General features: G+C 48.3%; 1 protein-coding gene across 11 annotated transcripts in view; it reads left to right on the top strand.

Annotated features, from left to right (window-relative positions):
- The first annotated feature begins 7,719 nt into the window (after positions 1-7,719).
- KDM5C (lysine demethylase 5C) overlaps positions 7,720-23,350 on the top strand; it is a 34,044-nt gene continuing 18,413 nt past the window's right edge. For 2 of the 11 annotated variants that reach the window (XM_055267253.2, XM_055267247.2), the window contains exons 1-12: positions 7,763-8,470; positions 12,335-12,412; positions 14,848-14,970; positions 15,278-15,448; positions 15,968-16,102; positions 17,043-17,166; positions 17,264-17,445; positions 18,390-18,548; positions 21,347-21,466; positions 21,598-21,756; positions 22,396-22,577; positions 22,675-22,837. In XM_055267253.2, coding sequence (XP_055123228.1) covers positions 8,321-8,470; positions 12,335-12,412; positions 14,848-14,970; positions 15,278-15,448; positions 15,968-16,102; positions 17,043-17,166; positions 17,264-17,445; positions 18,390-18,548; positions 21,347-21,466; positions 21,598-21,756; positions 22,396-22,577; positions 22,675-22,837 — 1,746 coding nt within the window. In that variant the 5' untranslated portion in view covers positions 7,763-8,320. Of the gene's footprint in view, positions 8,471-11,453; positions 11,560-12,334; positions 12,413-14,847; positions 14,971-15,277; positions 15,449-15,967; positions 16,103-17,042; positions 17,172-17,263; positions 17,446-18,389; positions 18,549-21,346; positions 21,467-21,597; positions 21,757-22,395; positions 22,578-22,674; positions 22,838-23,350 lie in introns of all 11 variants that reach the window. The other 9 variants (XM_055267250.2, XM_055267248.2, XM_063634819.1 and 6 more) reach the window with 8 other exon arrangements.

The raw sequence follows: 23,350 nt of genomic DNA, 5'->3' as shown, positions 1-23,350 counted from the left end.
CCTCCTGCCTCTGCCTCCTACTTCTGCGCCCCTTCCCCACTGTGGAGCCCATGGAGAGAGGCCTTAGCCCAGGGAGGCAATGCGCTAATGGTAGAAATTCAGGCACCTGGGTGGACGAGATGCTTTGCTTGGAGGGAGGTGGGAGTGAGGGAGGTTTTCCTATCTCATTTCATACACAGTTTGCACGACAGAGTGGCAAGAGTATGGGCTTTGGAGTTGATCCAGTTCACATCCCAGGGTTTTCACTTCCTAGGCATGTGAATTCGGGAGAGTCACCCTCTCTGCGTCTCAGTTTCCTCAGTGTAAAACTTGGGGTGATAAGCCGTTGCCACATGGAGATATGATGATTCCCAGGGGTAATGGATGCCAAGGAGCCAGGACAGGGCTGAGCAAGTTAGTTCCCTTGTCTTCCTTTCATAGGATAAATGCTTCCTTCCACTCTTGGGGCGTCTCCTCTCACCCTGGATGTGGCTGGCCTGGCCTGGCCTTGGAGCTCCTCCCTCATCCCCACAATGGCTGGCCACATTTCTATCCTTGAGGGTAGGGGAGTGATTTGGAAGGCACAGGGCTAGATACATTTTAAGAGTTCTGCGTATATACTTAGGACGTCAGATAACAAAGAGCTGGACTCCCTTTCGTTTACAGAGAAGGCGAGAGGCTGAGAGAAGGGAAGAGTCTCTCCCGAGGCCACTCAGCAAGTCAGGATGGGGTTTCCTGACTTCTAGCCCCAGGGCCATTTCCAGTCCTCTCAAACCTCTTCCCTCTGAAACGGACGTGTTTCTAGCATCACTGATTATGTCCTGGATCTTAGCCTAGTGCAGGAGAAGTGGGGTTGAGCCATGGTTCTTGGTTAGAGTCAGCAGGGTCCCCAGAAGCAGCATTCAGTCACTATTTTTGCTGCCTTCCTAGAATCTGGAATGGCCTCTAAAAGGGAATGGTTTGGATGGCCCCGCTCTTAGCAGCTCAGACCAATTCTTTGTTTTCTTCCTTGTATGCATGTTTAAAGGTGTCCCAGGGAAGACAACTAGCAAAAGCAGCAGCTGGGGCCACCTACGCATTTGATGCCGCCTCATGGACCAGACTTGAGGGTTTGAAGAGCTTAGACCCACAGGGTCCTGAATCAAGTCCAATCAACATTTTTTAGTTTTCTTCCCTGCTGGACCAAGCTGCACGATCGTTTCCCCACCTTCAACTTGATTCTGGTTGCATTTTTCCAAAGCTCAGCTTTTAGCGCTCAAATCCTGGCTGAGTGGCTTGCCTGTGCTGCATTTGGCAAGTCACCTAGCCCTTCAGAGCCTGGCCTTCCACCTGTAAGATGGGGATAACAACCTTGCAGGACAGTTAACAGATGCATGTGAAGTGCCTACCTCATGCCAGACACACAGTAAGCCACCTACGGAAACCACTTATCTTGACATGGGAGGTGTTCCACGAGGTGGCCCAGCCAATCTCTGTGGTCCTCTCATTCCTCACCCACACGTTGGCCATCCACTTACTATTCCCCAAAAATGCCTCTGTGTACTTTCTAAACTCAGCATTTTACTTGTGCCTTTCCCCCCTGCCACAGTACTCCCCCCAACATCCCTGATGAAGGTTTTGCCAACCCTTGCAAGATGGGCTTGAAGAACCCATCCTTCACAAAATGTGCCCTTCATCACATACTCTGAGATCCTTCCCCACCAGGCCTTAAGTGGCTTGGGAGTGACACTGGTCTGAATCATCTCCATCCAGAACATTGCCCCATATAGTGCCTGGCACAGCACAGATGGCACTAAAATTTTGTTGATCAAATGAATGAACGAATGGTTCTTTGTAAGTCTCAGAGTTAGATACCTTTGCATTGCTTGATTTATTGATTGATGCAACCTGTGTACCAAGTTTCCGGGGGGGCCCCTCTGGGAGCTCCTCATGCTTCCTTCAACTGTTCCCTAAGTTCTTCTCCTCCAGTCCTCATTGCAGTCCCGGCACTGGGCTGTCCATGCTCCTCACTCCCTCCACCCCTCCAGAAATGCACTGTCCAGACTGTGGAGGGGGTAGTTCATCTCCTCACCTCCCCATTTCTCTGAGGACCTAAAGACAGCAAGCCCACTGACTATTCTTACATCAAAGGTGCTGCTGCCAATCTCTCTGGGGATGCAGATGGGGACAGACAACACATAACAAAGAACAGAATTGCTTGAACCCGCGAGGCAGAGGTTGCAGTGAGCCGAGCGAGCTTGCGCCGCTGCACTCCAGCCTGGGTGACAGAGCGAGACTCTGTCTCAAAAACAAACAAACAAACAAAAACAAAGGACAAAGGTCCTAGAATCTCAGAGTTCTTATGTTTGTTCTCTAGTGTCGTCCAATAGGTCTGTCTCTGATACACAAAATGTCCCATACCTGTGCTGTTCAATACGGTAACCACTAGCCACATGTGGCTACTGAGCACTCGAAACATGGCTAGTGCAACTGAGGAACTGCACTTTTCATTTTATTCAATTTAAATGTAAATAAATAAGCACATGTGGGTAAGTAGCTGCCACGTCAGACAGTGTAGGACAAGAGTTTCAGGAGTGGACAGACAGCCTGGTGGGGATAATGTGAAGATGATAAAATAAGTACAGGCCCACAAGCAAGCCCTGGGTATGTGGGAACACAGAGGAGGGGAAAACCCAACTTGGGGTGTGTTGGTGGGGTCAGGCACCATTTTCTGGAGCCGCCCCTTTTAGTGGAGTAGTCTTGAAGGGTGAGTAGGACTTAGCCTGATAGAGAAGGGAGGGAGGGAGCAGCGCATGAAAAGGCCTGGAGGTGTGAGAGAATGCAATGTGTTAGTGGCACAGTAAGAAAGGAATGGGAGCTGGAGCTCCAGCGGTGGCCACAGCACATGGCGCCGCATGGAGACAGGCAGGTCTCCCCAGCCGCTCCCTGTTACTCTGTTGCCAACAGGTTTGTCACGCTAGCCTCAGCAGCAGCTAAAGTAAGACCAGGTAACAAATTGGGCTATCTAGTACCTCCACTGTAAAGTTACCACTTTCCCCGTTGTAGTGGATGAGTATCTTGTGGAGAGATGAATGGAAATGTTGTTACTCCTCAAACTTTTACTCACTAGTTTTAGCATTCGCTGGAACAATTATTATGGCTGAGGCTGTCACGTGGTGATTTTCAAATGCCATCATTCTTTCAATATGTCTTTTTTTTTTCTTTTTTGAGACAGAGTCTCATCCCATTGCCCAGTGCAGTGGTGCGATCATAGCTCACTGCAGCTTCGAACTCCTGGGTTCAAGCGATCCTCCCACCTCAGCCTTCCATGTAGCTGGGACCACAGCCGCACATCACCATGCCCAGCTAATTTAAAAATTTTTTGTAGAGATGGAGGTCTTGCTAGGTTATCCAGGCTGGTTTCAAACTCCTGGCCTCAAGCAGTCCTCCCACCTCAGCCTCCCAAAGTGTTGGGACTATAGGCATGAGCCACTGCGCCCGGCCTGGGCATGTCTTAGTTGGCTTTCCACTGTAAGGGAGGGCTTTCCCTTCTACATTTATTTATTTATATCCTTATGGACTTAATGATTGTTTATCTTACTCAATGGGTTATATATAACCCATTAACATCATTCTTTATTTCGATGTTCACAGCCCCAGATTTGGCCAGTAGGAAGCCCTCTAAGCCCCTGTGTCCTGTGGCACATCTCCATCTTTTTCTGAGCCCTTCCAAGGAGCCCTGGTTCTTTTTAGTAGAGAATGACATTTAGAAACCAAGATTTGGGCACTAGGTGTTACAGCAATATTTTAAGAGCTTGCTCTTTTATTTCGTAAAGGTTTGAGCATCCATTGATGATTTTCTAGCTCCATCATTCCTTCTATATAATTTAGAATTCTACTTTCCCTTTTCTCTCACTTTATTTACTTATATCAATGTGGAGTCATGGATTTTTATTTTAACCAGTGAGTTGTAATCCACTACTATCATAATTCATTTTGAATTAACATTATTTTGGATAAATCATTTTATTGTTATGTATATGTATAAGCACATACTATACATCTATATTTCTATACTAGACATCGATATTTCTCTCTCTGTCTCTGTCTAATAAACCATGAGTTCACACAGATACTTTGAGGAGGCTCTTTTAAGAGTCCAGGCTAGAGATAGTAAAAGGCTCACAGGAGTGGAAGATGGCAAGGAGGAGGGGATGGATTCTAGAGCTATTTAGGAATGAGAACTAACAGCTCAAACCTACTTCAGAACTGGAAGAGATCATATTTTACAAACCAAAAAAAGTGAGACACAAAGTCAGTGTCAGCCCGGTTGATCCACAAAACATGAATGGGGTGAGTGTGGTTTTGAGCCCAGACGAGGCTTGCCAGTCACTGCTCTGCACCAACTCCATGTCAGACCCTGTCTCCCGGGTGGACCGGTGAGGCCAAGCCAGCCCCCAGCCTGGAGTGAGTTCCCTGATGCGTCCCAATTCTTAAGCCCCCAGCGTCTAGACTCCGGTTGGCCCCCAGCAAGACCCATGGCTTGGGGAACAAACCCGTTTCCTGAATGCCTTACTACATGGGGAGCACCATCTGAGACTCTTACAGGCAGAATTGTATGACAGTCAGACAGGCCTGGGTTTGAGTTCTGGTCCTGCCACTTACTAGCCATGTGACTTGAGTAAGTTTACACTTCCCTGAGCTTCAGTTTCCTCATCTGTAGGATGGGGATAACAATACGTACTTCATAGCACCTGGCCCTTGATGAATGGCAGTCATCATTATCTCTAATCCTCCTAACAACACTGTGAGGAAGGGATTATTTAGCCTCATTATATAAAGGAGAAAATCAAGGCTCAGGAAGGTGAGGTACTTGGCAGATCTCAGTGGGTGCATGTCGGCTCCAGGAAAGTAGAGACTACATCTGTCTTGGTCACCATTATATTCCCAGTGCCCAGAAAATTTGCTGGTGCATAGTAGCAATTTAATAAATATTTGTAAACGAATAAATTCTATCTCATTGGCTTCAAAGACTACATAATTTCTATTTAATCTTCCAGGACGGGTGTGTCTGGGCTAAAGGACCTCAAAGAAGGCTGTAGGAAGACTGTGCAGAGCTGAGACCCAAAATCTGGCCTCCTGATTCCTGATTCATGCTCTTTGTACTTCCCTGAGCCTCTAGATGGAAAGGCTGAACTTCCTTCAGCCTAAGATCTACCGTATTCTCCCACCTTCTAGATTCTCCTCACCCTTCTCTGGCCAGACCTCTGCCTCCTTTTCATCTGCTTTTTCCACGCACCACCACCACCACCACCATCACAGTCACAGCCACGGTGGCCTGGGGGTGCTGCCCGATGGGCAGTCCAAGCTCCAGGCCCTGCATGCCCTGTATTGCCAAGGACTGGGCCCTGCCCCACCACCCTACCTCCCACCCCAGCAGCTCCCTTTTCCCTCACCTCCTCCATTCCTGGTGGGGGCAAACGACAGGAAGAGCATTTGACCAGAGTCAGCAACTTCCTGTGTAACGTTGGGCAAGTTGTTTAATCTTTCTGGAACTTGGTTCCTCATCTACAGACTGGGTAAATTCACCTACATCTTTCTGAAGACTGTTGCAAAGATTAAGGGAAATAATTGGTATGAACTAGCCATGTAGGCAATTAGATGCTTATCCATGTGAGAGGCTAGTGGTATTACTGTGATTAGCATCACTTTGCCTAGTTTTCCTGCTTCCTGTCCAGACAGCTGTTCAGTTGGATCATCCACCTGTGTTTCTGGTGGAGAGGGGCTGAGGTTTCCCCTGACACCTAGAAAACTAGAAAGATGTCACTTAATATCTGTGTTACTTGGGACAAGTCTCCACACGAGCCAAGTGGGGATAAAGATCTTGAACATTCAAGGTAATATAAGGATTCAGGTGATAAAAAAAAAAAAAAAAAAAAAAAAACAAAAACAAAAAACAAAAGCACTAGCACAGTGTCTGACACAAAGAAGATTTTTTTTTTTTTTTTTTTTGAGACGGAGTCTCGCTGTCGCCCAGGCTAGAGTGCGGTGGCGCGATTTCGGCTCACTGCAGGCTCCGCCCCTCGGGGTTCACGCCATTCTCCTGCCTCAGTCTCCCGAGTAGCTGGGACTACAGGCACCTGCCACCTCGCCCGGCTAATTTTTTATATTTTTAGTAGAGACGGGGTTTCACTGTGTTAGCCAGGATGGTCTCGATCTCCTGACCTCGTGATCCGCCCGCCTCGGCCTCCCAAAGTGCTGGGATTACAGGCGTGAGCCACAGCGCCCGGCCACAAAGGAGATTCTTAATGAGTTTTGGCATATTGGTTGTTGACTCTCAGAGATAAAAATAACAGCTACCAGATACGGAGGGCCTGCTATGTGCCAAGTACACAACAATTCTGCAAGGTATGTATTATCCCCATTTCAGTTACAGAAGTTGGGACTTGTTCAAGGTTACAAACTAGAAAATGGCAGAGCTGGTGGGACTGCAAGGCATGACTCTTTGAGCCCAGGGCGTGAGCTCCTACCTGTGTGCCCTGTTCCCTCAGCCAGGATGTCCTTAGCTCAGTCCTGAAGTAGGCAGGATGGACCTAATTGGCACAGTATCTGATTAGGAACAGTTAACTGCATGAAGGTATGACACTCCCTACCTGCCTCAAGCTTACAGTGGATGTTTAATATGTTAAACAGGAAATGTTTGCAAAAAGTATACATATTTTTCAGTCAATATATACTAAGGACATTTATTCATTTTTCTTTTGTTTACTCAACATTCATTTACTGCTTAACATGCCAAGTGCTAAGGATGTATAAGGCCACATGGTCCCTGCCCTTAAGGAATTCATAATCTGATGGGGGAAAACAAAATTACTTAATCAGCATGTACACAAGTACTCAAATATTTGCACAGTAGGTGTTCAAACTATATGCAGTAGGTCCACAGCTGATGAATGACATAGATGATCCTCCAATCAGTAGATGTCTGATGTATATGTACAAAGTACTGGTTTGATACTCATTCAAAGTACTGTAGTTGCAATGAACCTATTCAGAAACTGCTCAAGGAACATGCACACGATAGGACTAAATGTACATACAGTTGGTACCAAATGCACAGGGGCTACACACAAATACAATCAAAGTGCACGGATGTTTGGTAAGTACACTCTAGGCTCACAAATGGGCAAACAGGTGTTTTACACAGTAGACACTGGATAAATACGCCGTTGCCAAACATCCAATAGTTGAAGTATACATACACACAGGCTTATTTTGTAGGAGTATATGCCACAAATGTGTACACGGTAAAAGTGAACACAGAACAGTTGAAAGCGTTCATTAAAATGCTGACTCCCAGTGACTTTTGGGGGGTAAGAATAGAAACCCCATCTCTCTACCTGTAACCTTGGATGAAATAAAGATTTCCTTCCTTTACTTGGGACTGAGAATTCTAAAAATCCATAATCCCCGGGGAGTGAGCAGCTTCCTGCCTTCCTTATTTCAAAGCCCCAGAGGTGTCAGTGTCTAGAGCTGGAGCCTAGTACATCTCCCCCCATCCCGCGGGCCAGCATAAGGGCTCCTTTGCAATCAGGCTCCCAGAGCCGCCTTCCGCGGCCCACACCGGTAAGACCAGGGAGAAGGGACAGAGAACGCTGGTGCTCGGCTAGCGACCTGGTTGAGGTCTGCGAGGGAGTGCCGGTTTGACTCCACCACCCACGGACACCAGCTCCTCTTCCGGTCTCCATAACGCGCATGCGCATCACTGGCCTTTAAACGTGCACCGCCGGTCCATCCGGAAAGAGGATCCGGCAAACTAATTACAATCTTGTTCCTCCGCCCTTGCAATGAACTATTTTCTCTCAGTCGGGGGGTGGTACTTTTGAGTAACCCCTTCCAAATAGAAACCCATACCAGCCTGTTTAGCTCGGTCTCCACTATATGAAGGTTTCCTAGGGCTTGGTGTGACGCAGAGTATACAAGGCTCGGAAGGACACGCCGCGGAAGGATCCGGTTTGTTGTGGTGTGGGGAGGGGGCGACGCTGACAAACCAAGATGGCGGCGGCGGCGCTAAAGGCCGCGGCGTTTGGGAGGTAACTGTGGTGGCGAAGGCTGCGGTAGTGGGGAGGCAACCACACAGTTTGGAAGAAACGGAGCGGGACGAAGAGGCGGTAGCAGTAGCGTCAGCCTGAGACTCTCAGAGCACGACGGCCACACGCCCCCTTAGGCCCTCGGCGGGCGGCGGCTGCCCCGCTTGGGGCCTAGCCTCCGAGCATTGCCTCGGCTTCACACAGCGGCGGCGCCATGAGTCCTTAAGGGCGGTCCAAGCCTCCTGATCCTTGGCCCAGACCTCGGGCCCACCATGGAGCCGGGGTCCGACGATTTCCTACCGCCACCGGAGTGCCCGGTGTTCGAGCCTAGCTGGGCCGAGTTCCGAGACCCTCTTGGCTACATCGCGAAAATCAGGCCCATCGCAGAGAAATCGGGCATTTGCAAGATCCGCCCACCCGCGGTAAGCCCCGGGGCCGGTTTTCGCCGGCGGCGAGACGGAATGAAGCAGTAGGATAGCCAGCGGCGAAGTCTGGGGCGGAGGGCAGCTCGAGGTGGGGAGAGGGGGTGGCTGGGACCGTTGTGGATGCGGCGCGGATCGGAAAAAGGGTGTTGGGCCAGGGGTCCTCTCGTGGTGTGAGGCCCACAGGTGACCTGGAGTCAGAGATCCACCCCCACCCCGGCTCTTCAGAATCACTCCTGGTTTAAGACAGGGATTCCTAGTGGGCCGGAGGGAGTTCACAGAGAGGCACCCCGCACATGTCTTAGTTAGCCCGGGCCACCTAGGTCGAGGCTGTAAAAATAAGGCATTTCTCCAATCTGTTGTCATCACTTCCCTTAAGGCAGGCAGCATAGTATAGTATTAATAGAGAGATCGCAGTCCTGAAGGGAGACAGACTTGAGTTCAAAACTCCCACTTTGAAGCTGAGCAGCTGTGTGACCTTGGGAAAGTAGAAGTAATCTCTCCGAGCCTGTGAAATGGATCCCAGGAATGGTTATTTAGAGGATTGAATTAAACTAGGTAGCGTCTGTATGTAGTATGCACTAGATAAGTGGTAATTATTGTGACTGTGAGGGTGTTTGATGTGGTCATTGGTTTATTCCTACGTAGGTTGACTCATATTTACTCATACCTTGCCAGGCCAATTCATCTATGATAATATCCTGGCCTGCTGGACCAGTCAGGAAATCAGTCTCACAGGGATTGCTCTGTCTCCCTTGAGGTGGGTTCAGGGAATTGTCCTCTTCTTTTCCTCGTTGAAGGCAATGTCAAGGCCTTTTCTGCACATCATCCCGCAGACTTGACTTCCTATGGAGATGTTTGGACCGGTCAGCTTGGTGGTAGGGTGTGAGTCCTTCTCAGAAGATTTCTACTCTGCTCTGGTCCAGGATGTAGGAGATCCCAGAGGATAGGGCACTCTTGGGCCTCCAGAACAGAATGGAGCCATGGAATTCTGTCCCTTTTGGAACATGATTCCCAGGGGTCAGCAACAAAGGCCATAGCTTTCCTCCTAGGCCTGGCTTCAGGCTAGAAGTCTCCCAAGGGCTAGGGCAAGCTGCTGCGTTGCTGGTATGGTGGAAAAGTGATGATAATGTTCAGTGATCAGTTGGGATTCTAAGGGCAGAAATTGAGCTTTGCTGGAAAAGGGTGTTTTTGAGTGGGTGTCTCCTGGCTGAAATGGAATAGGAAGCTTCATTCCCACCTGAGGAGGGCACCACAGGCCTCCTTATCCAACTTGGTGCTTTCTGGTGCTCAGCCCCAGATCTAGGATGGTTTCAGATAGATCCTCTAGGAGGTGTTGGGTAAGCTAATTTCTTCCTTCTTGGAGTCTGGCCACAGATTTCTGAGGTGTCCTTGTCCATGGTGAGGGAGTGGCAGTGGGTAGAGGGTCAGGAAGGCTAGTGGAAGGGAGAGGCAGGAGTCCTGGGCAGCCTCAAGGAGGCACTCCCTGAAGTGGTTGGGCAAGCCTGTGGGGAAAAGAGGTGTAGCTGACATAGGGGGTAGTTGACGCCTGAATTCCTTTTTTCTATCTTGGACGGACTTAGGCAGGCTGGCCTTGTGCAGGTGTTGTTACCCTGCTTTGGGGCATCAGGAAGGGGAAGAGTGACATGTCCCAGGTGTGCGTGGCCAGCAGGAGGCTGTCCTTTATTATGCTTCTTTTCACTGTTCAACAGTTTGCTTCCCTCTAATCCAGGATACCTGGCTCTTTGGTTTGGTTTTGTTTTTTCCTTCTCTATGGCAGCTCCTAAGCCACCTTTAGGCAGCTGGCCTTCTGGTTGAAGTTTGAAGCACTCGCTCAAGTGATGCTTGGGCCCAGGATGGGAACCTGTATATGGGTGGGTGCCTGGGAATTGGAGGTTTGCTGGAGGAAGGATGGTTTGGGGCCTGAATTGCTGGGCAGGTGACTGCTACGCTTGGGAAAGATGGGTGGGAGGAGAGTGTGGGTACCCTGGGTAGACCCAGTGGAGTTTGGAAGGATCTTGCTGTCTTCATCAGGTAGCCAGCCTTTTTTTTATCACCACATCCCAGTAATACCAACATACATTTGGCATACATTTGGCATACAGTGGTCTGGAGATGAAGGCAGGTGGTTTGCAGGGCCTTCCCAGGTATCTGTTGCATCCATGGCTCCTGCCGTAGCATTCCAGGGCTGCCATTTCCTGTCAGGTGCTTGATGTTGCACTGATTGTCTAGAACTTGATTCAGCAGGAAAGAAGGGTGCCCGGAGTTTTGGGTTTGAGCACCTTCTTAGCTGGGTTACCTGTGCTGAGGCGAGTGCCCTGTCCTGATGAGAGGCAAGAGGGCATGGGGAGCTTGTCTGGATTTGAGCCATACCATTTTGGCCTGCTCTTTTTTTTTTTTTTTTTTTTGCCCTTGCTTACTGAGCCCCAGATGTTTGCCACCTGCTTTGGCTGGTAGGGGCAGGGGAGTGTGGTCTGTGTATGCATGCAAGTATGAGTCCTCTAGCCCATTTTCTAAAAGTGTGTGTGCAGAAGAGGTAAACAGTTTTTCTTCTCTTTTACTGTCTCTCCCCCCCCCACCCCACCCCATGTGTATGCATGAGTGTATGAACATTGATGTCTGGTGTAGTGCAAAGGCCTTGGATCAGAGGTCAGAAGACGTGGGTTCTTGGCCCCACCACTAACTCAGCATGTAATTTTGGAAATTTCACTTTTTTTCTCTGAGCCTCACTTTCCCCATTTATAAAATGAGAGCATTGGTTTAGGTTACTTTAGGTTCATTTCGCCACCCCAGCAGGAGCCAGGGCTCTGGGAAGGAGAGGACTGCATAGGAGGTTGGAAAGGGGTGTTGGAGAGGGGGTTCTTCACAGCTGACCTTTGGGCAGGACACAGCAAGCTCCAACTTGGCAGAGCAGAGTGTCTCCCACTTTCATGATCTTTCCCTGACTTCCCTCCCCAAATCCTCCCATTCTTTGCCACCACAGTCAGGCATCCCAGCACTTACCCCCACCCCCTGGGGCTTCCTCCCCTGCCTCTTCCTGTACCAGGCAGGTGTATGAGAGAGGATCTACAGGAAGCCTTCCAGACTGGGTGAGTGATACACATACTTGCTCCCTGTTCCTTGCTCTTCCCTGCAGTGTCTATCTCAGGCCCTTTAAACTGAGAGAACAAACATTAAAGGCCCAGACCTTTACGTCCTGCCAGAATCGGAGCTGAGCTACCCTGCATGTATGTGTATTGTGAGGTGTGGTCAGCCTTAGATGTCAGGTCATAACGATGACTCCTTTGAATAACATTTTCATTTGAAAACTAGTTTTAATTTTCCATATTGGTCTGGCGAGGAAGCCAGGGCTAGAGTTCATATTCCCACCTCACAGATGAGAAAACAGGTTCAGAAAGCTAAAATCTCATAGCTAGTAAGTAGCGGATCTAGAACATGAACCCATATCTTCTGACTCTAGATCCTGTGTGCTTTCCAGTACTCCCAGGCCTGTGTGTCCTACAGCATGTGCCTAGGGGATAAGGAGTTAATGTGGGTGTGGAGAAGGTTTAGGGTCAACAAAACAGAGGCTCCATCTCTTAATTTCTTGAAATCCTGGCACTGTACTGCTGGGTGGGACTCAGGAGAAGTTTCCTAGGGCATGTGCATGGGGCCTTGGGTGCGGACTTGAGGGGCTGCTAGACTCTTGTGAGTTCTAGGGGGAGGTGGGGGTGGGTGGTTGGGTAGGATGTTTGCAGGTTAAAGGGTCTGGAGTGGCTAGAGGTCTGGGAAGGTGCCAATGGGATTCCGAGCTGCTTTTGGTGACTTCCGGTCTTACACTATGCTGAGATAACTCAAGTCCCTTTCCCCTCTCTACCCTCTCAGGACTGGCAGCCACCCTTTGCTGTGGAAGTGGACAACTTCAGGTTTACCCCCCGAATCCAGAGGCTGAATGAGCTAGAGGTGAGAAGACTAGGAGCTGGTGGTGGGGTTGGGAGAATGTATACCTGAGTTCTAATACCACTTCCCTTATAGTTTCTCTGGCTGAGGTACTTTACCTAGCTAGGCCTTTATTCTCTCTTCTGTGAAATTGTATTACTTTAGTGTGCCCAGGGCATGGAAGAAGCTTTGGAGCTCTAAATATAACCAAGAGCCAGGGGCATTTAGCATTTGTGATTTGATAGCCCAAAGGCTGGGGACATATATCCCTTTCTCACAAAGGTTTGCTACTTCTGAAGCTCCCCTGTAAACTAGCCTACCCTAGCTGAGTCAACAAAAAGGAAATATGGCACTGGCTGATACCCCTTCTTCCTTGGCCAGCTGAATGTGGCTTCATATACCCAATTCATCCACAGCCCTGTGCTTTCTACTTTGCTTCCATGGGTGCTTGGTAAGGTGGGAGTTTAGGTAGATGGGCAGAACAACACAAGAACTGGGCTCTGTGGAGGCTGGAATGGTTAGAGACTTGGCCAGGGGTCAGGCAGGTAGGATTTTCCTTCTCCCTTTTGTTCTGTACAGGAAGTCCAGGCCCTTTTCAAGGACAGGTGGCGTTTTCCCTGCTTGAGAATGCGCTGGGGTAGTGAGATCAGGTTCCCTAAAGCCAGTTCCATGTAAGATCCTGGAGTTTTCCATGGAAGCTCTAGGTTAGGCATATGCTGCCACTCCCTCCCCCATCATTATGTACCCACAAATCTTAATAGATGTCCAAGGGGTGGGGGATTAGGCCTAGGCCCAGCTGAATACTTATACCCTAAAAGTTCACTTGTGTTCTAGACCAGAGTTCCTCAGCCTCGGCACTATTAACATTTTGGGAAGCTAAGGTGGGAGGATTGCTTGAGCCCAGGAGTTCAAGACCAGTTTGGGCAACATAGCAAGACCCCATCTCAGAAAAGAAAAATATATCTTGTCAGGTTTATAGGGGCACAGCTTGGGCAAGATGTTGCCTAGCATAACACAAGGGCAGGTTTTCTATAGAGGGAGTGTTGGCTAATAAGAAGGAGCAGGGGTGAGGCCAACTTCAGAAAGCTAAGGGGCTGAGGTCGAAGGAGCACTTCCTTGCCCTTTGAGGGTTCTCACAGCCAAGGAAATGTAGGTTCTTTCCACAAATAGACCTTAGTTTTTCTCAACTATGAAATGGAAAGAGCTGTCTTTGTTCCCCCTAATGGGATCAGGGCAAGGTAGTGAATGGTAATGACTATCTAGTTCTTCCAAGAACCAGGCCCTGTGACTGGAGCGAGGAGGTTATAGACTTGGGGCCTATGGGAGTCCTTCTTGGTTACTGAGATTTCAGGGAAGCATGATACATATCTTGTTCCTAGTCTCTTTGGACCACATTGGGTCCTGGGTTGGCCAGGTGCTAGTGCTACTCTGATATACCATCTCTTAGTTCTAGGCCATTCTGTCTACAGTTATAGCATGCACTTTCACTCTTTAGCCACCATGGAACAAGTTTGGTGGTACATAAGGAGGTGCATGTGCCCTTTTGGAGCTTGCTTTCTCTGAAACATGCCTAGAGCTTAGATATAATTCTGAAATCTGCAGAGGATCTTCACTGGTCCCCTCATTAAGTCTACCCCTCTGGGGTAAGTGGACCGTGCAGTTATTTTCCTTTCATAATTATTAATAAAAGAAAAAAGGAGTCCACAGTGGGACTGATTTGCTCAAGGCAGCATAGCAAATCAGTAGCAGAGGGAGAGCCAAAGCTCAAATTATTTGGCACCAAAATATCTTGATGCTTGCTGTGTGACCTAACTCCTCTGAGCCTCTGTTTCCTCATCTGTACAGGAGATGATAATACTCACATGACTCTGTCAGGGAGATTGAGAGAGGACATATCTAAAGCTTTTGGCAGTTGTGACCCTCTCTATTGGGACCTTGGGCTTCTCTGATTGACTGGAAGGTGACAAATGAGAGAGAGGTGGCTGGGTGCGGTGACTCGCGCCTGTGATCCCAGCTCTTTGGGAGGCCGAAGTGGATGGATTGCTTGAGCTTAGGAGTTTGAGACCAGCCTGGCAACATGGTGAAACTTCATTGCTACAAAAAATACAAAAATTAGCCGGGCGTGGTGGCGTGCGCCTATAGTTCCAGCTACTCAGGAGGCTGAGGCAGGAGGATCACTTGAGCCCAGGAGGTCAAGTCTACAGTCAGCCGTGATTGCACCAAGCCGTGATTCCAGCTTGGGCGACAGAGCAAGACCGTCTCAAAAACACAAAAACAAAAGAAATGAGAGCGAGGTGGGGCTAAGCACTGCCTAGAGTCTGGGATCCGGTTCACTGGGAGAAGCCCTGGGTAGTGAAAGTGTGGACTGCTGTATTCCTCTGTTCTCCCCTAAGATTGGACCCAAAGATAGTGGTCAGTGGGAGGGGGTGGCCAGCCTCTTTGAGCCATTTCTTCTTCAGGCCCAGACGAGAGTGAAACTGAACTACTTGGACCAGATTGCCAAATTCTGGGAAATCCAGGGCTCCTCCTTAAAGATTCCCAATGTAGAACGGCGGATCTTGGACCTCTACAGTCTCAGCAAAGTAAGAACAGGTTTTTGTCAAGCACCCCTCCCACCGAACCCCAATATCCTTGGTACTCTGGGGGCCCCCTTAGTTTGGTTATTAGATCTTTAGGCTGCAATGGAAGGGGCACAGCTTGGTAGCACACAAGCTGTCATCAGAACATCTTGGAATCTTTTGCTACAATTTGAGGTTGGGATAAGGGGATAGCCCCCAGTGAAGTGAGGGACTAGAGTTGCCCTCATTGCCCTTTTGCCCTTTCTACAGGCCTACTCCCTCACATAAATACACATGGCACATCCATGTCTTTTCTTGCTTGTTTTTTCAGATTGTGGTGGAGGAAGGTGGTTATGAAGCTATCTGCAAGGACCGTCGGTGGGCTCGGGTAGCCCAGCGCCTCAACTACCCACCAGGCAAAAATATTGGCTCCTTGCTACGCTCCCACTACGAACGCATTGTTTATCCCTATGAAATGTACCAGTCTGGAGCCAACCTTGTGGTAAGGATGTCACAGTGGGGCAGGGTGCGGCTTTACCCTTCAGCATAGATTTCCACACTTGCTCTTAATGAAACTGGTTTAGCGGACTGGAGACCTGGGAGTTGGACTCTGCTCTTTCCTGGTGATGCTTATTCTCTTTCTACACTGCTCAGAGTCAGAGGTGCTGGAGTTATCTGTACGGCTAGCTTATTTGTTGTGTGACAACGTTTTAACTGATAGAGAAATCAGAGAAGGGAGAGCTTGGGCTAGAAGGTGTGGGAAGAGATGGCGTCTGATTTAGTTGGGGAGATGGTTGGTGGAGGAAGTGACTGGAAGGGAGGAGTGATACAAGCAAAGGCACTGAGAATTCCCAAAATGTGTGCTGGTGTCAGTGCTAAAGACCAGTGGAACAAGGGCTATTGGTGTGGGTCAGGTGAGTGGACCACAACTTTGGATGCCATTGGGTGAGGGTAGAGGGAAGTTCTTGCTTTTGCGGGCTGGAGTCCCATGTCCTGACCCTTACCCCTCACCTGTCCCCAGCAGTGTAACACACGTCCATTTGATAATGAGGAGAAGGACAAGGAATACAAACCCCACAGCATCCCCCTACGACAGTCTGTGCAGCCTTCCAAGTTCAACAGCTATGGCCGGCGGGCCAAGAGACTGCAGCCTGATGTGAGTACTCCCCTTCTTCGAACTTAGAGCTTTGAGGTGGAGGGAGTCCTCTCCTTCCCTCTGGCTAAGGCTGTGTTCCCTGTTCCACTATCCCTTCTTTTGTTCTCTGAGTTCTTCTGAGCATTAGTGTGCCTCTCTCTGGCTTCACTCTTGCTTTTTTCTCCCCTCTCAGCTGAGCTGCTGAGCTGGGTCTTGATCTGTTTGTGCAACCTCTTTTGTATGTCTGCTCTTGCTTGTTTTGTTCCTTTCTGGACTTACTCTGCTCATAGAGGTAGAACTCTTCTTTCTGTTTATACCTGTATCTTTTGTTTTGTTTTGAGACATAGGGTCTATGCTATGTTGCCCAGACTGGAGTACAGTGGCTATTCACAGGCTTGATCATAGTGCACTATAATCTTGAACTCCTAGGCTTGAGTGATCCTCTCGCCTCAGCCTCTTGAGTAGCTAGGACTACAGATGTGTACCACTGTTCGCAGCTCCTTATAGCTATGTCTTCAAGCAGAAGCTTATGTGCCAGGCATTCTTGGCACTGGGAATACAATAGAGAACAAGATGGACACTGTCCCTGGGCTCATCGAAGCATGTAATTTAGCAGATCCTATTAGTCACTGCCATTTGTTGGTAATGCCAAACACTGTTAGCTTTTTCATATATATTGTCCCTAACCCCCCTCATAACTATAAGGGAGGAGGTAATATTCTCATTTTACAGTTGGGAAAACTGAGATATCCTGTCTTTTATTCCTTTCCGAGAGAGGGCCGAGGAGGCAGCTCACCTACCCTCAGTCTCCAAAAAGCAACTCTGAGTTCTTGGCTTAGCCCATCTGTGCCTCAGCCCTCAGCATGAGATCAGGTGATATGTAGTCCGAGTTACTGTTCTTTTAGGATGGGACAGTCTGCCCCAGATAGCAGTCTTGATTCATTTCCTTCTTTCCTTCCAGCCGGAACCCACGGAGGAAGACATTGAAAAGAATCCAGAGCTGAAAAAGCTACAGATCTATGGGGCAGGCCCCAAGATGATGGGCCTGGGCCTCATGGCCAAAGACAAGACTCTGCGGAAGAAAGGTAAGGCCTAACAGGCTGGGGTGGCCTCACCTGGGGAGAAAAGTCAGGGCCCTAAGTGTCCTAGACCTGTGTTTACAGCCATTTTTCTCTCTCCCAGATAAGGAGGGGCCTGAGTGTCCCCCCACGGTAGTGGTGAAGGAGGAGTTAGGTGGGGATGTGAAGGTGGAGTCAACAACGCCTAAGACCTTCCTGGAGAGCAAGGAGGAGCTGAGTCACAGCCCAGAACCCTGCACCAAGATGACCATGAGGCTGCGGAGGAACCACAGCAATGCCCAGTTTGTAAGGACCCAGCCCTGACTTCTTAATGCTCTTCTCGTCCCTTCAATAAGCATTCCCCTGCATGGCACTGGACCAGGTCGCATTAACCACAAAAGCGGGCCTCCATGGGCCCTGCCCTCAGGTAGCTCACTTAATTGGGGAAACAAAGCCAACTCACATGGAACAAAGAGCAAGAAAGGGTGATCAAGTGCTGTCAACATGAAGTGCTGGAAGGGTCCAGAGAAGGAGCCTCACTCTCCATTGCTTCAGGATAAAGGCTAAGCTCCTCATTACCATGCATGATCCAGTCCCTGCTGACCTCTAGCCTCATCCCCCAGCACTGCCCACCTCACTCCTCTGCTATAGCCACACTGAACTCCTTGTAGGTATGTTCATTTTTCCCCATAAGATGCAGTATGCTCTTTCGTCCCTATCCTTTGCACATGTTGTTTCTTCAGTCTGGAAGAGATTCCCCCTGTGCTCTGCCCTGTTGCCACATTTTGTTTTGCCTTCAGGTTTCAGCCAGTTTCAGGTGTCACCTTTTCAATGAAGTCCTTTCTCAAGGCCATCCGTGCTTATCTCCAGCTGCTTTGAGTGCTTCCTTCTCTAGGCTCCCACAGTTCCCTTTATGGACCGCTATTGGCAATTTTTAATTTTTATGAACACATGTCTCTAGAGTACTGTATATACTTGGAAGGTTACCATGTCTTGTTTTTGTGCTAGAGTCCAGCGTAGTTCTGAACACGGGTTTAGTAAGTGTTTATTGGATGAATAAAAATGGGAGGATTCAAGACTGGATGATAAAAGACTGCTCTTGCAGCTCTACCTGCTTATTTGGGGAGATGGTACATACATGCAGTTGAACTCCAGACCTAGCATGACTAACCTGTACAGGGCTGTAAATCATTCAGCCAGCAAACACAGTGGATTTCCAATGGAGAACTTTTGCTCCTCTCCCCTGGCAGATTGAGTCATATGTGTGCCGGATGTGTTCTCGAGGGGATGAGGATGACAAGCTCCTGCTGTGTGATGGCTGTGATGACAACTACCACATCTTCTGCCTGCTGCCTCCTCTGCCTGAGATCCCCAAGGGTGTCTGGCGGTGCCCAAAGTGTGTCATGGCGGTAAGGCCTCTCCACTCCACATCTGCCTCATAGGGCTTCCTTGCCTTCCTTCATCTGGACTTACTAGGGCAGCCTCTTAGCTCAGCCATAGTCTTAGGTTTTGGGTCTCTGTGGTGGGATTAGGCTGGGCAGAGCTTTGGGAGAAAGGAGCAGGAGATTCAGCCTTTGCTTCTGTCCTCTAAGAGCTCCCAGACCACCTGGAGAGGTAAGCATCATAATTAGACTGTATGTGGTGACATATAAACAGAGGCTAAATTGTGTGTTAGAAGCTCTGAGATATAGAAGTTCAGAGGAGAGGAAAATGGCTAAGGGTAATAATCAGGGAAAATGTCAGAAATGAGACTTGAAGGATAGGAATATTAAGAAAAAAATGTTCTTTCAATTTCTGAGTTTTTGTTCTTTTTTTTTCTTTTTTAGAAAATTTGAGGCCGGGCGCGGTGGCTTACGCCTGTAATCCTAGCACTTTGGGAGGCCGAGGTGGGCGGATCGTTTGAGCCCAGAAGTTTGAGACCAGCCTGGGCAACATGGCGAAACCCCGTCTCTACCAAAAAAGATATAAAAATTAGCCAGGCATGGTGGCGCACGCCTGTTGTCCCAGCTACTCGGGAGGCTGAGGTGGGAGGATCGCTTGAGCCCAGGAGGCGGAGGTTGCAGTGTGCCAAAATCATGCTACTGCACTCCAGCCTGGGCAACAGAATGAGACCTTGTCTTTTAAAAAAAAAAAAAAAAAAAAAAGGCATTTTGGAAAATAGTCAAATTACTTGTCTTCCCACCACCCAGTGATAACCATTGTTAATAGTTTGGTATATTTTTTTCTTATCTTTCTGCTGTTACTTATATGTAACTATCTTTAACAAGTTTGAGATCTTGTTATATATTTTCATTTGTTACTTTATAACCATTTATCTATATTATTAAGTTTAATCAAGGTCTGGAATTTTTTTAGATGGTGTATCATGGGTATAATATTTATTTAGTTGTTTTCCTCTTGTTATATTTAGATTGTGGCAGTGCTACAGGCTTTAACTAGAGAGACGGGTGGCTGTTCGGGACTGGGAGGTGGAGGACTAGCAGGAACAGAGGTATAGCAGGAGAGCATGCCTACTGTGGGTATAGGGGCAGTAAGGAGAGCAGCTGAAGCAGCAGTAAGGGCCAAGCAGCCAGGAAGTTGGGCAGGTACATTTCATGAACTTCCTACCTTCACCCAAATTCTCAGTGCTTATCTTCTACATTTCCCTCTGGATTTCTGGAGAGCAGACATTCGCCTTATCTTAGGGACTCAACTGTGGTTGTAGAGACCGGGTGTGCACATGCATACATACACACAGACAGACATACACAGATGAGGAAAAATCAGGGCAGTGCATATTGGCCTTGGTAGTGGTGGAGATTCTAGTTGGGGAGGAGTTTGGACACCAACAGTATCAAGACTGTCGACTCTACTTGACTCTCTTCTATAAGTGGTTGTAAGTCACTGGACCAGATGGACATTTATTTTTTCAAACATAAGCATGGTGTGTGGCTGATTTTGGGGTACATATCGTTCTCATCTAAAATAATGAACATAGGTACAAAATGAGGTAGACCCACATCCTGTCTTCTGAGACAGTCTCAAGAACAGGATTAGTGGAGGGTTTGATACTGTAAAAGCCAGTGTCTTTATTTTCCATCTTTCTTTCTTTCTTTTTTCTTTTTCTTTCCTTTTCTTGTGACAGAATCTTGCTCTGTCGCCCAGGCTGGAGTGCAGTGATGCCATCTCTGCTCGCTGCAACCTCTGCCTCCCGGGTTCAAGCGATTCTCCTGTCTCAGCCTCCTGAGTAGCTGGGATTACAGGCGCCTGCCACCACGCCTGGCTAGTTTTTGTAGTTTTAGTACAGACAGGGTTTCACTATGGTGGCCAGGCTGGTCTTGAACTCCTGACCTCAGGTGATGCACCTACCTCAGCCTCCCAAAGTGCTGGGTTTACAGGCATGAGCCACCATGCCCGGCCCCGTTTTCCATCTTTCAAGGTACTAGAATATTCAATGCCATTTTCCCAGCCTTATAGTTTTAGTCTGGGCATAAAAAACCTTCTCTAAGCACCCTGCATAGAACCACATTTTAGAGGCTGGGCGTGGTGGCTCACGCCTGTAATCCCAGCACTTGGGAGGCCAAGGCGGGCGGATCACAGGGTCAGGAGTTTGAGACCAGCCTGGCCAACATGGTGAAACCCCATCTCTACTAAAAATACAAAAATTAGCTGGGCGTGGTGGCGGGCACCTGTAATCCCAGCTACTCGGGAAGCTGAGGCAGGAGAATCGCTTGAACCTGGGAGGCGGAGGTTGCAGTGAGCTGAGATTGTGCCACTGCACTCCAGACCGGGCGACAGAGCAAGACTCCGTCTCAAAAAAAAAAAAAAGAATCACATTTTAGCTAGAGAGGAAAAATGGTGGCAGAAGAACACAGGATAGCATATTAAAGTCAGAGCCATTTAGATAAAGTCCTAAAGGAAGAAAAGTGCATGAGATGACTCCCTGGAAGTTGTGAGACTGGAATTGAGTTTTGAGGAACCAATGAAAGAAAGTGGAAAAGGACATTTCAGTAGGGAGGAACTGAGCAAAAGCATGATGGGGAATGAAAAGACTAAGCCGAAGTGGTAAGAGCAAAAGGTACAGCTGTAAAGTAAGGCCTGCCTCAGGGGCCTTGAGTGCAGACCTAGGGCTCTTCTCCCTCCCTACCCCTTATATTCCAGTTCTACTTGGGAGGATTCTTCACCTCTTTGCCTCTGTTTTGGTGACATGTTCTCCTTTGGGTTTCAGGAGTGTAAGCGGCCCCCAGAAGCCTTTGGCTTTGAGCAGGCTACCCGGGAATACACTCTGCAGAGCTTTGGCGAGATGGCCGACTCCTTTAAAGCTGACTACTTCAACATGCCTGTGCATGTAGGTGATGGAGGGCTGAGGTAGTGTTGGGCTAGGATCATAGGTGTTGGTGCCAGGTGGTCTCAGCTCACCTGGGTCAGTGGGTCCAGGGTGTGATGGGCCATGATCATCTGCTACCTGTCTTCCCCCAGATGGTGCCCACAGAACTTGTGGAGAAGGAGTTCTGGAGGCTGGTAAATAGCATTGAGGAAGATGTGACTGTTGAGTATGGAGCTGACATCCATTCCAAAGAATTTGGCAGCGGTTTCCCTGTCAGTGACAGTAAACGGCACCTAACCCCCGAAGAGGAGGTGAGTGGATGATTCATGGTTACGTGTCAGCTGTGTGAGCTTAGGCAAATCATTTAGTATCTGAAAAACTCAGTATCTCTGTAAGATGAGGATAATTATGCCTGTCTTACGTAGCCATGAGATTTAGATGAGATGAAAGAAAACAGTCTGGTACCTGGCATGTACAAACATGGGATGGGTTCTTTCGCCTCTGTGAGCCCATTTCCTTATCTTTAAAATGGGGATAATATCTACTTTGCAAATTCGTTATAAAAATTAAGTGAGAAGGTATATGAGATCCTGGCTCATCCATAAGTAGTGTTCAGGGAGTGGGGTTTGTATGCACAGGAGAAAATGAGGGCCTAGTTGTGCTTCCAAGAAAGGGTACATTTTGATCCGGAACAGGATTTTTTTAACTTGCAGGTATTTTGGTAGATGGATATATCTGTAAACTTCGCAGAAATTGAAGTGAATAGAATTGAAATTTTGTGTGTATGCTTTTTGGTGGAGAGGTAGGGAGAAAACCTATATGTTTCTTAAGATGTTTCAAAAAAGTCTCTGACCTCAAAATTAAGGTTCCCTAGGCTAAAGAAAATGACTTAAGATCTCAGTTCCTTAGCATAACCCTCATGCCCTTTTTACAAATACCTGACCTGGCAGGAGTATGCTACCAGTGGTTGGAACCTAAATGTGATGCCGGTGTTGGAACAGTCTGTACTGTGCCACATCAATGCAGATATCTCTGGCATGAAGGTGCCCTGGCTCTACGTGGGCATGGTCTTCTCAGCCTTTTGCTGGCATATTGAGGATCACTGGAGTTACTCCATTAACTACCTCCACTGGTGAGTGGGACCCTGGGGAGCCAGGGAATCAAGTCAGTGTGGGCTCCCTGCATGACCAAGGTGTGATTTACTGTGTGTCCCTTTTCCACTTGTGCAGGGGTGAGCCAAAGACCTGGTATGGGGTGCCCTCACTTGCAGCAGAACATTTGGAAGAAGTGATGAAGAAGCTGACACCTGAACTGTTTGATAGCCAGCCTGACCTCCTGCACCAACTTGTCACCCTCATGAATCCCAACACCCTCATGTCCCATGGTGTGCCAGTGAGTACCCAGGCAACAGAGACAAGCGGCAGGAATGATTTAGTGGTGTCCTTTGTGATGGTGGTGGTGGTGGTTGTCATCTAGATTCTGCCCCTGCCCTTTCTTCATTGCTGTTCTTAATTGGGCTACAGGTTTGACTACTCTAGTAGAGACCCAAAATAATAGTGATTAGATGCACCGTATGATGGTATACCCTCTGGGCCATGTGTTTGAGGGTAACACCTACGGGGTAGCTTATTATCACATCTACATTCCAGCCAGTGGAAGAGGGAAATGGGGAAGTGCAGGGCTAGACAAATCTTTTAAAGGCACACATCATTTCCATTCATCTTCTGTTAGTAAAAACTTGGTCATATGACCACATCTAGCTGCAGGGAAAACTGGGAAATGTAATTCTTATTTTGGATGGTCAAGTACCACTTAAAACTGGAGGTCATGTTGTTATGACAGAAGACAAGAATGAATATCGGGGTACAACTAACAGCCTCTGCCATACTTTGTATACTCTTACCC

Source organism: Symphalangus syndactylus, chromosome X, assembly GCF_028878055.3.
Source record: "Symphalangus syndactylus isolate Jambi chromosome X, NHGRI_mSymSyn1-v2.1_pri, whole genome shotgun sequence".
Taxonomy (NCBI): Eukaryota; Metazoa; Chordata; class Mammalia; order Primates; family Hylobatidae; genus Symphalangus; species Symphalangus syndactylus.
The sequence above is the reverse complement of the archived record's forward strand: the minus strand, read 5'-3'. Positions and strand labels throughout refer to the sequence as shown.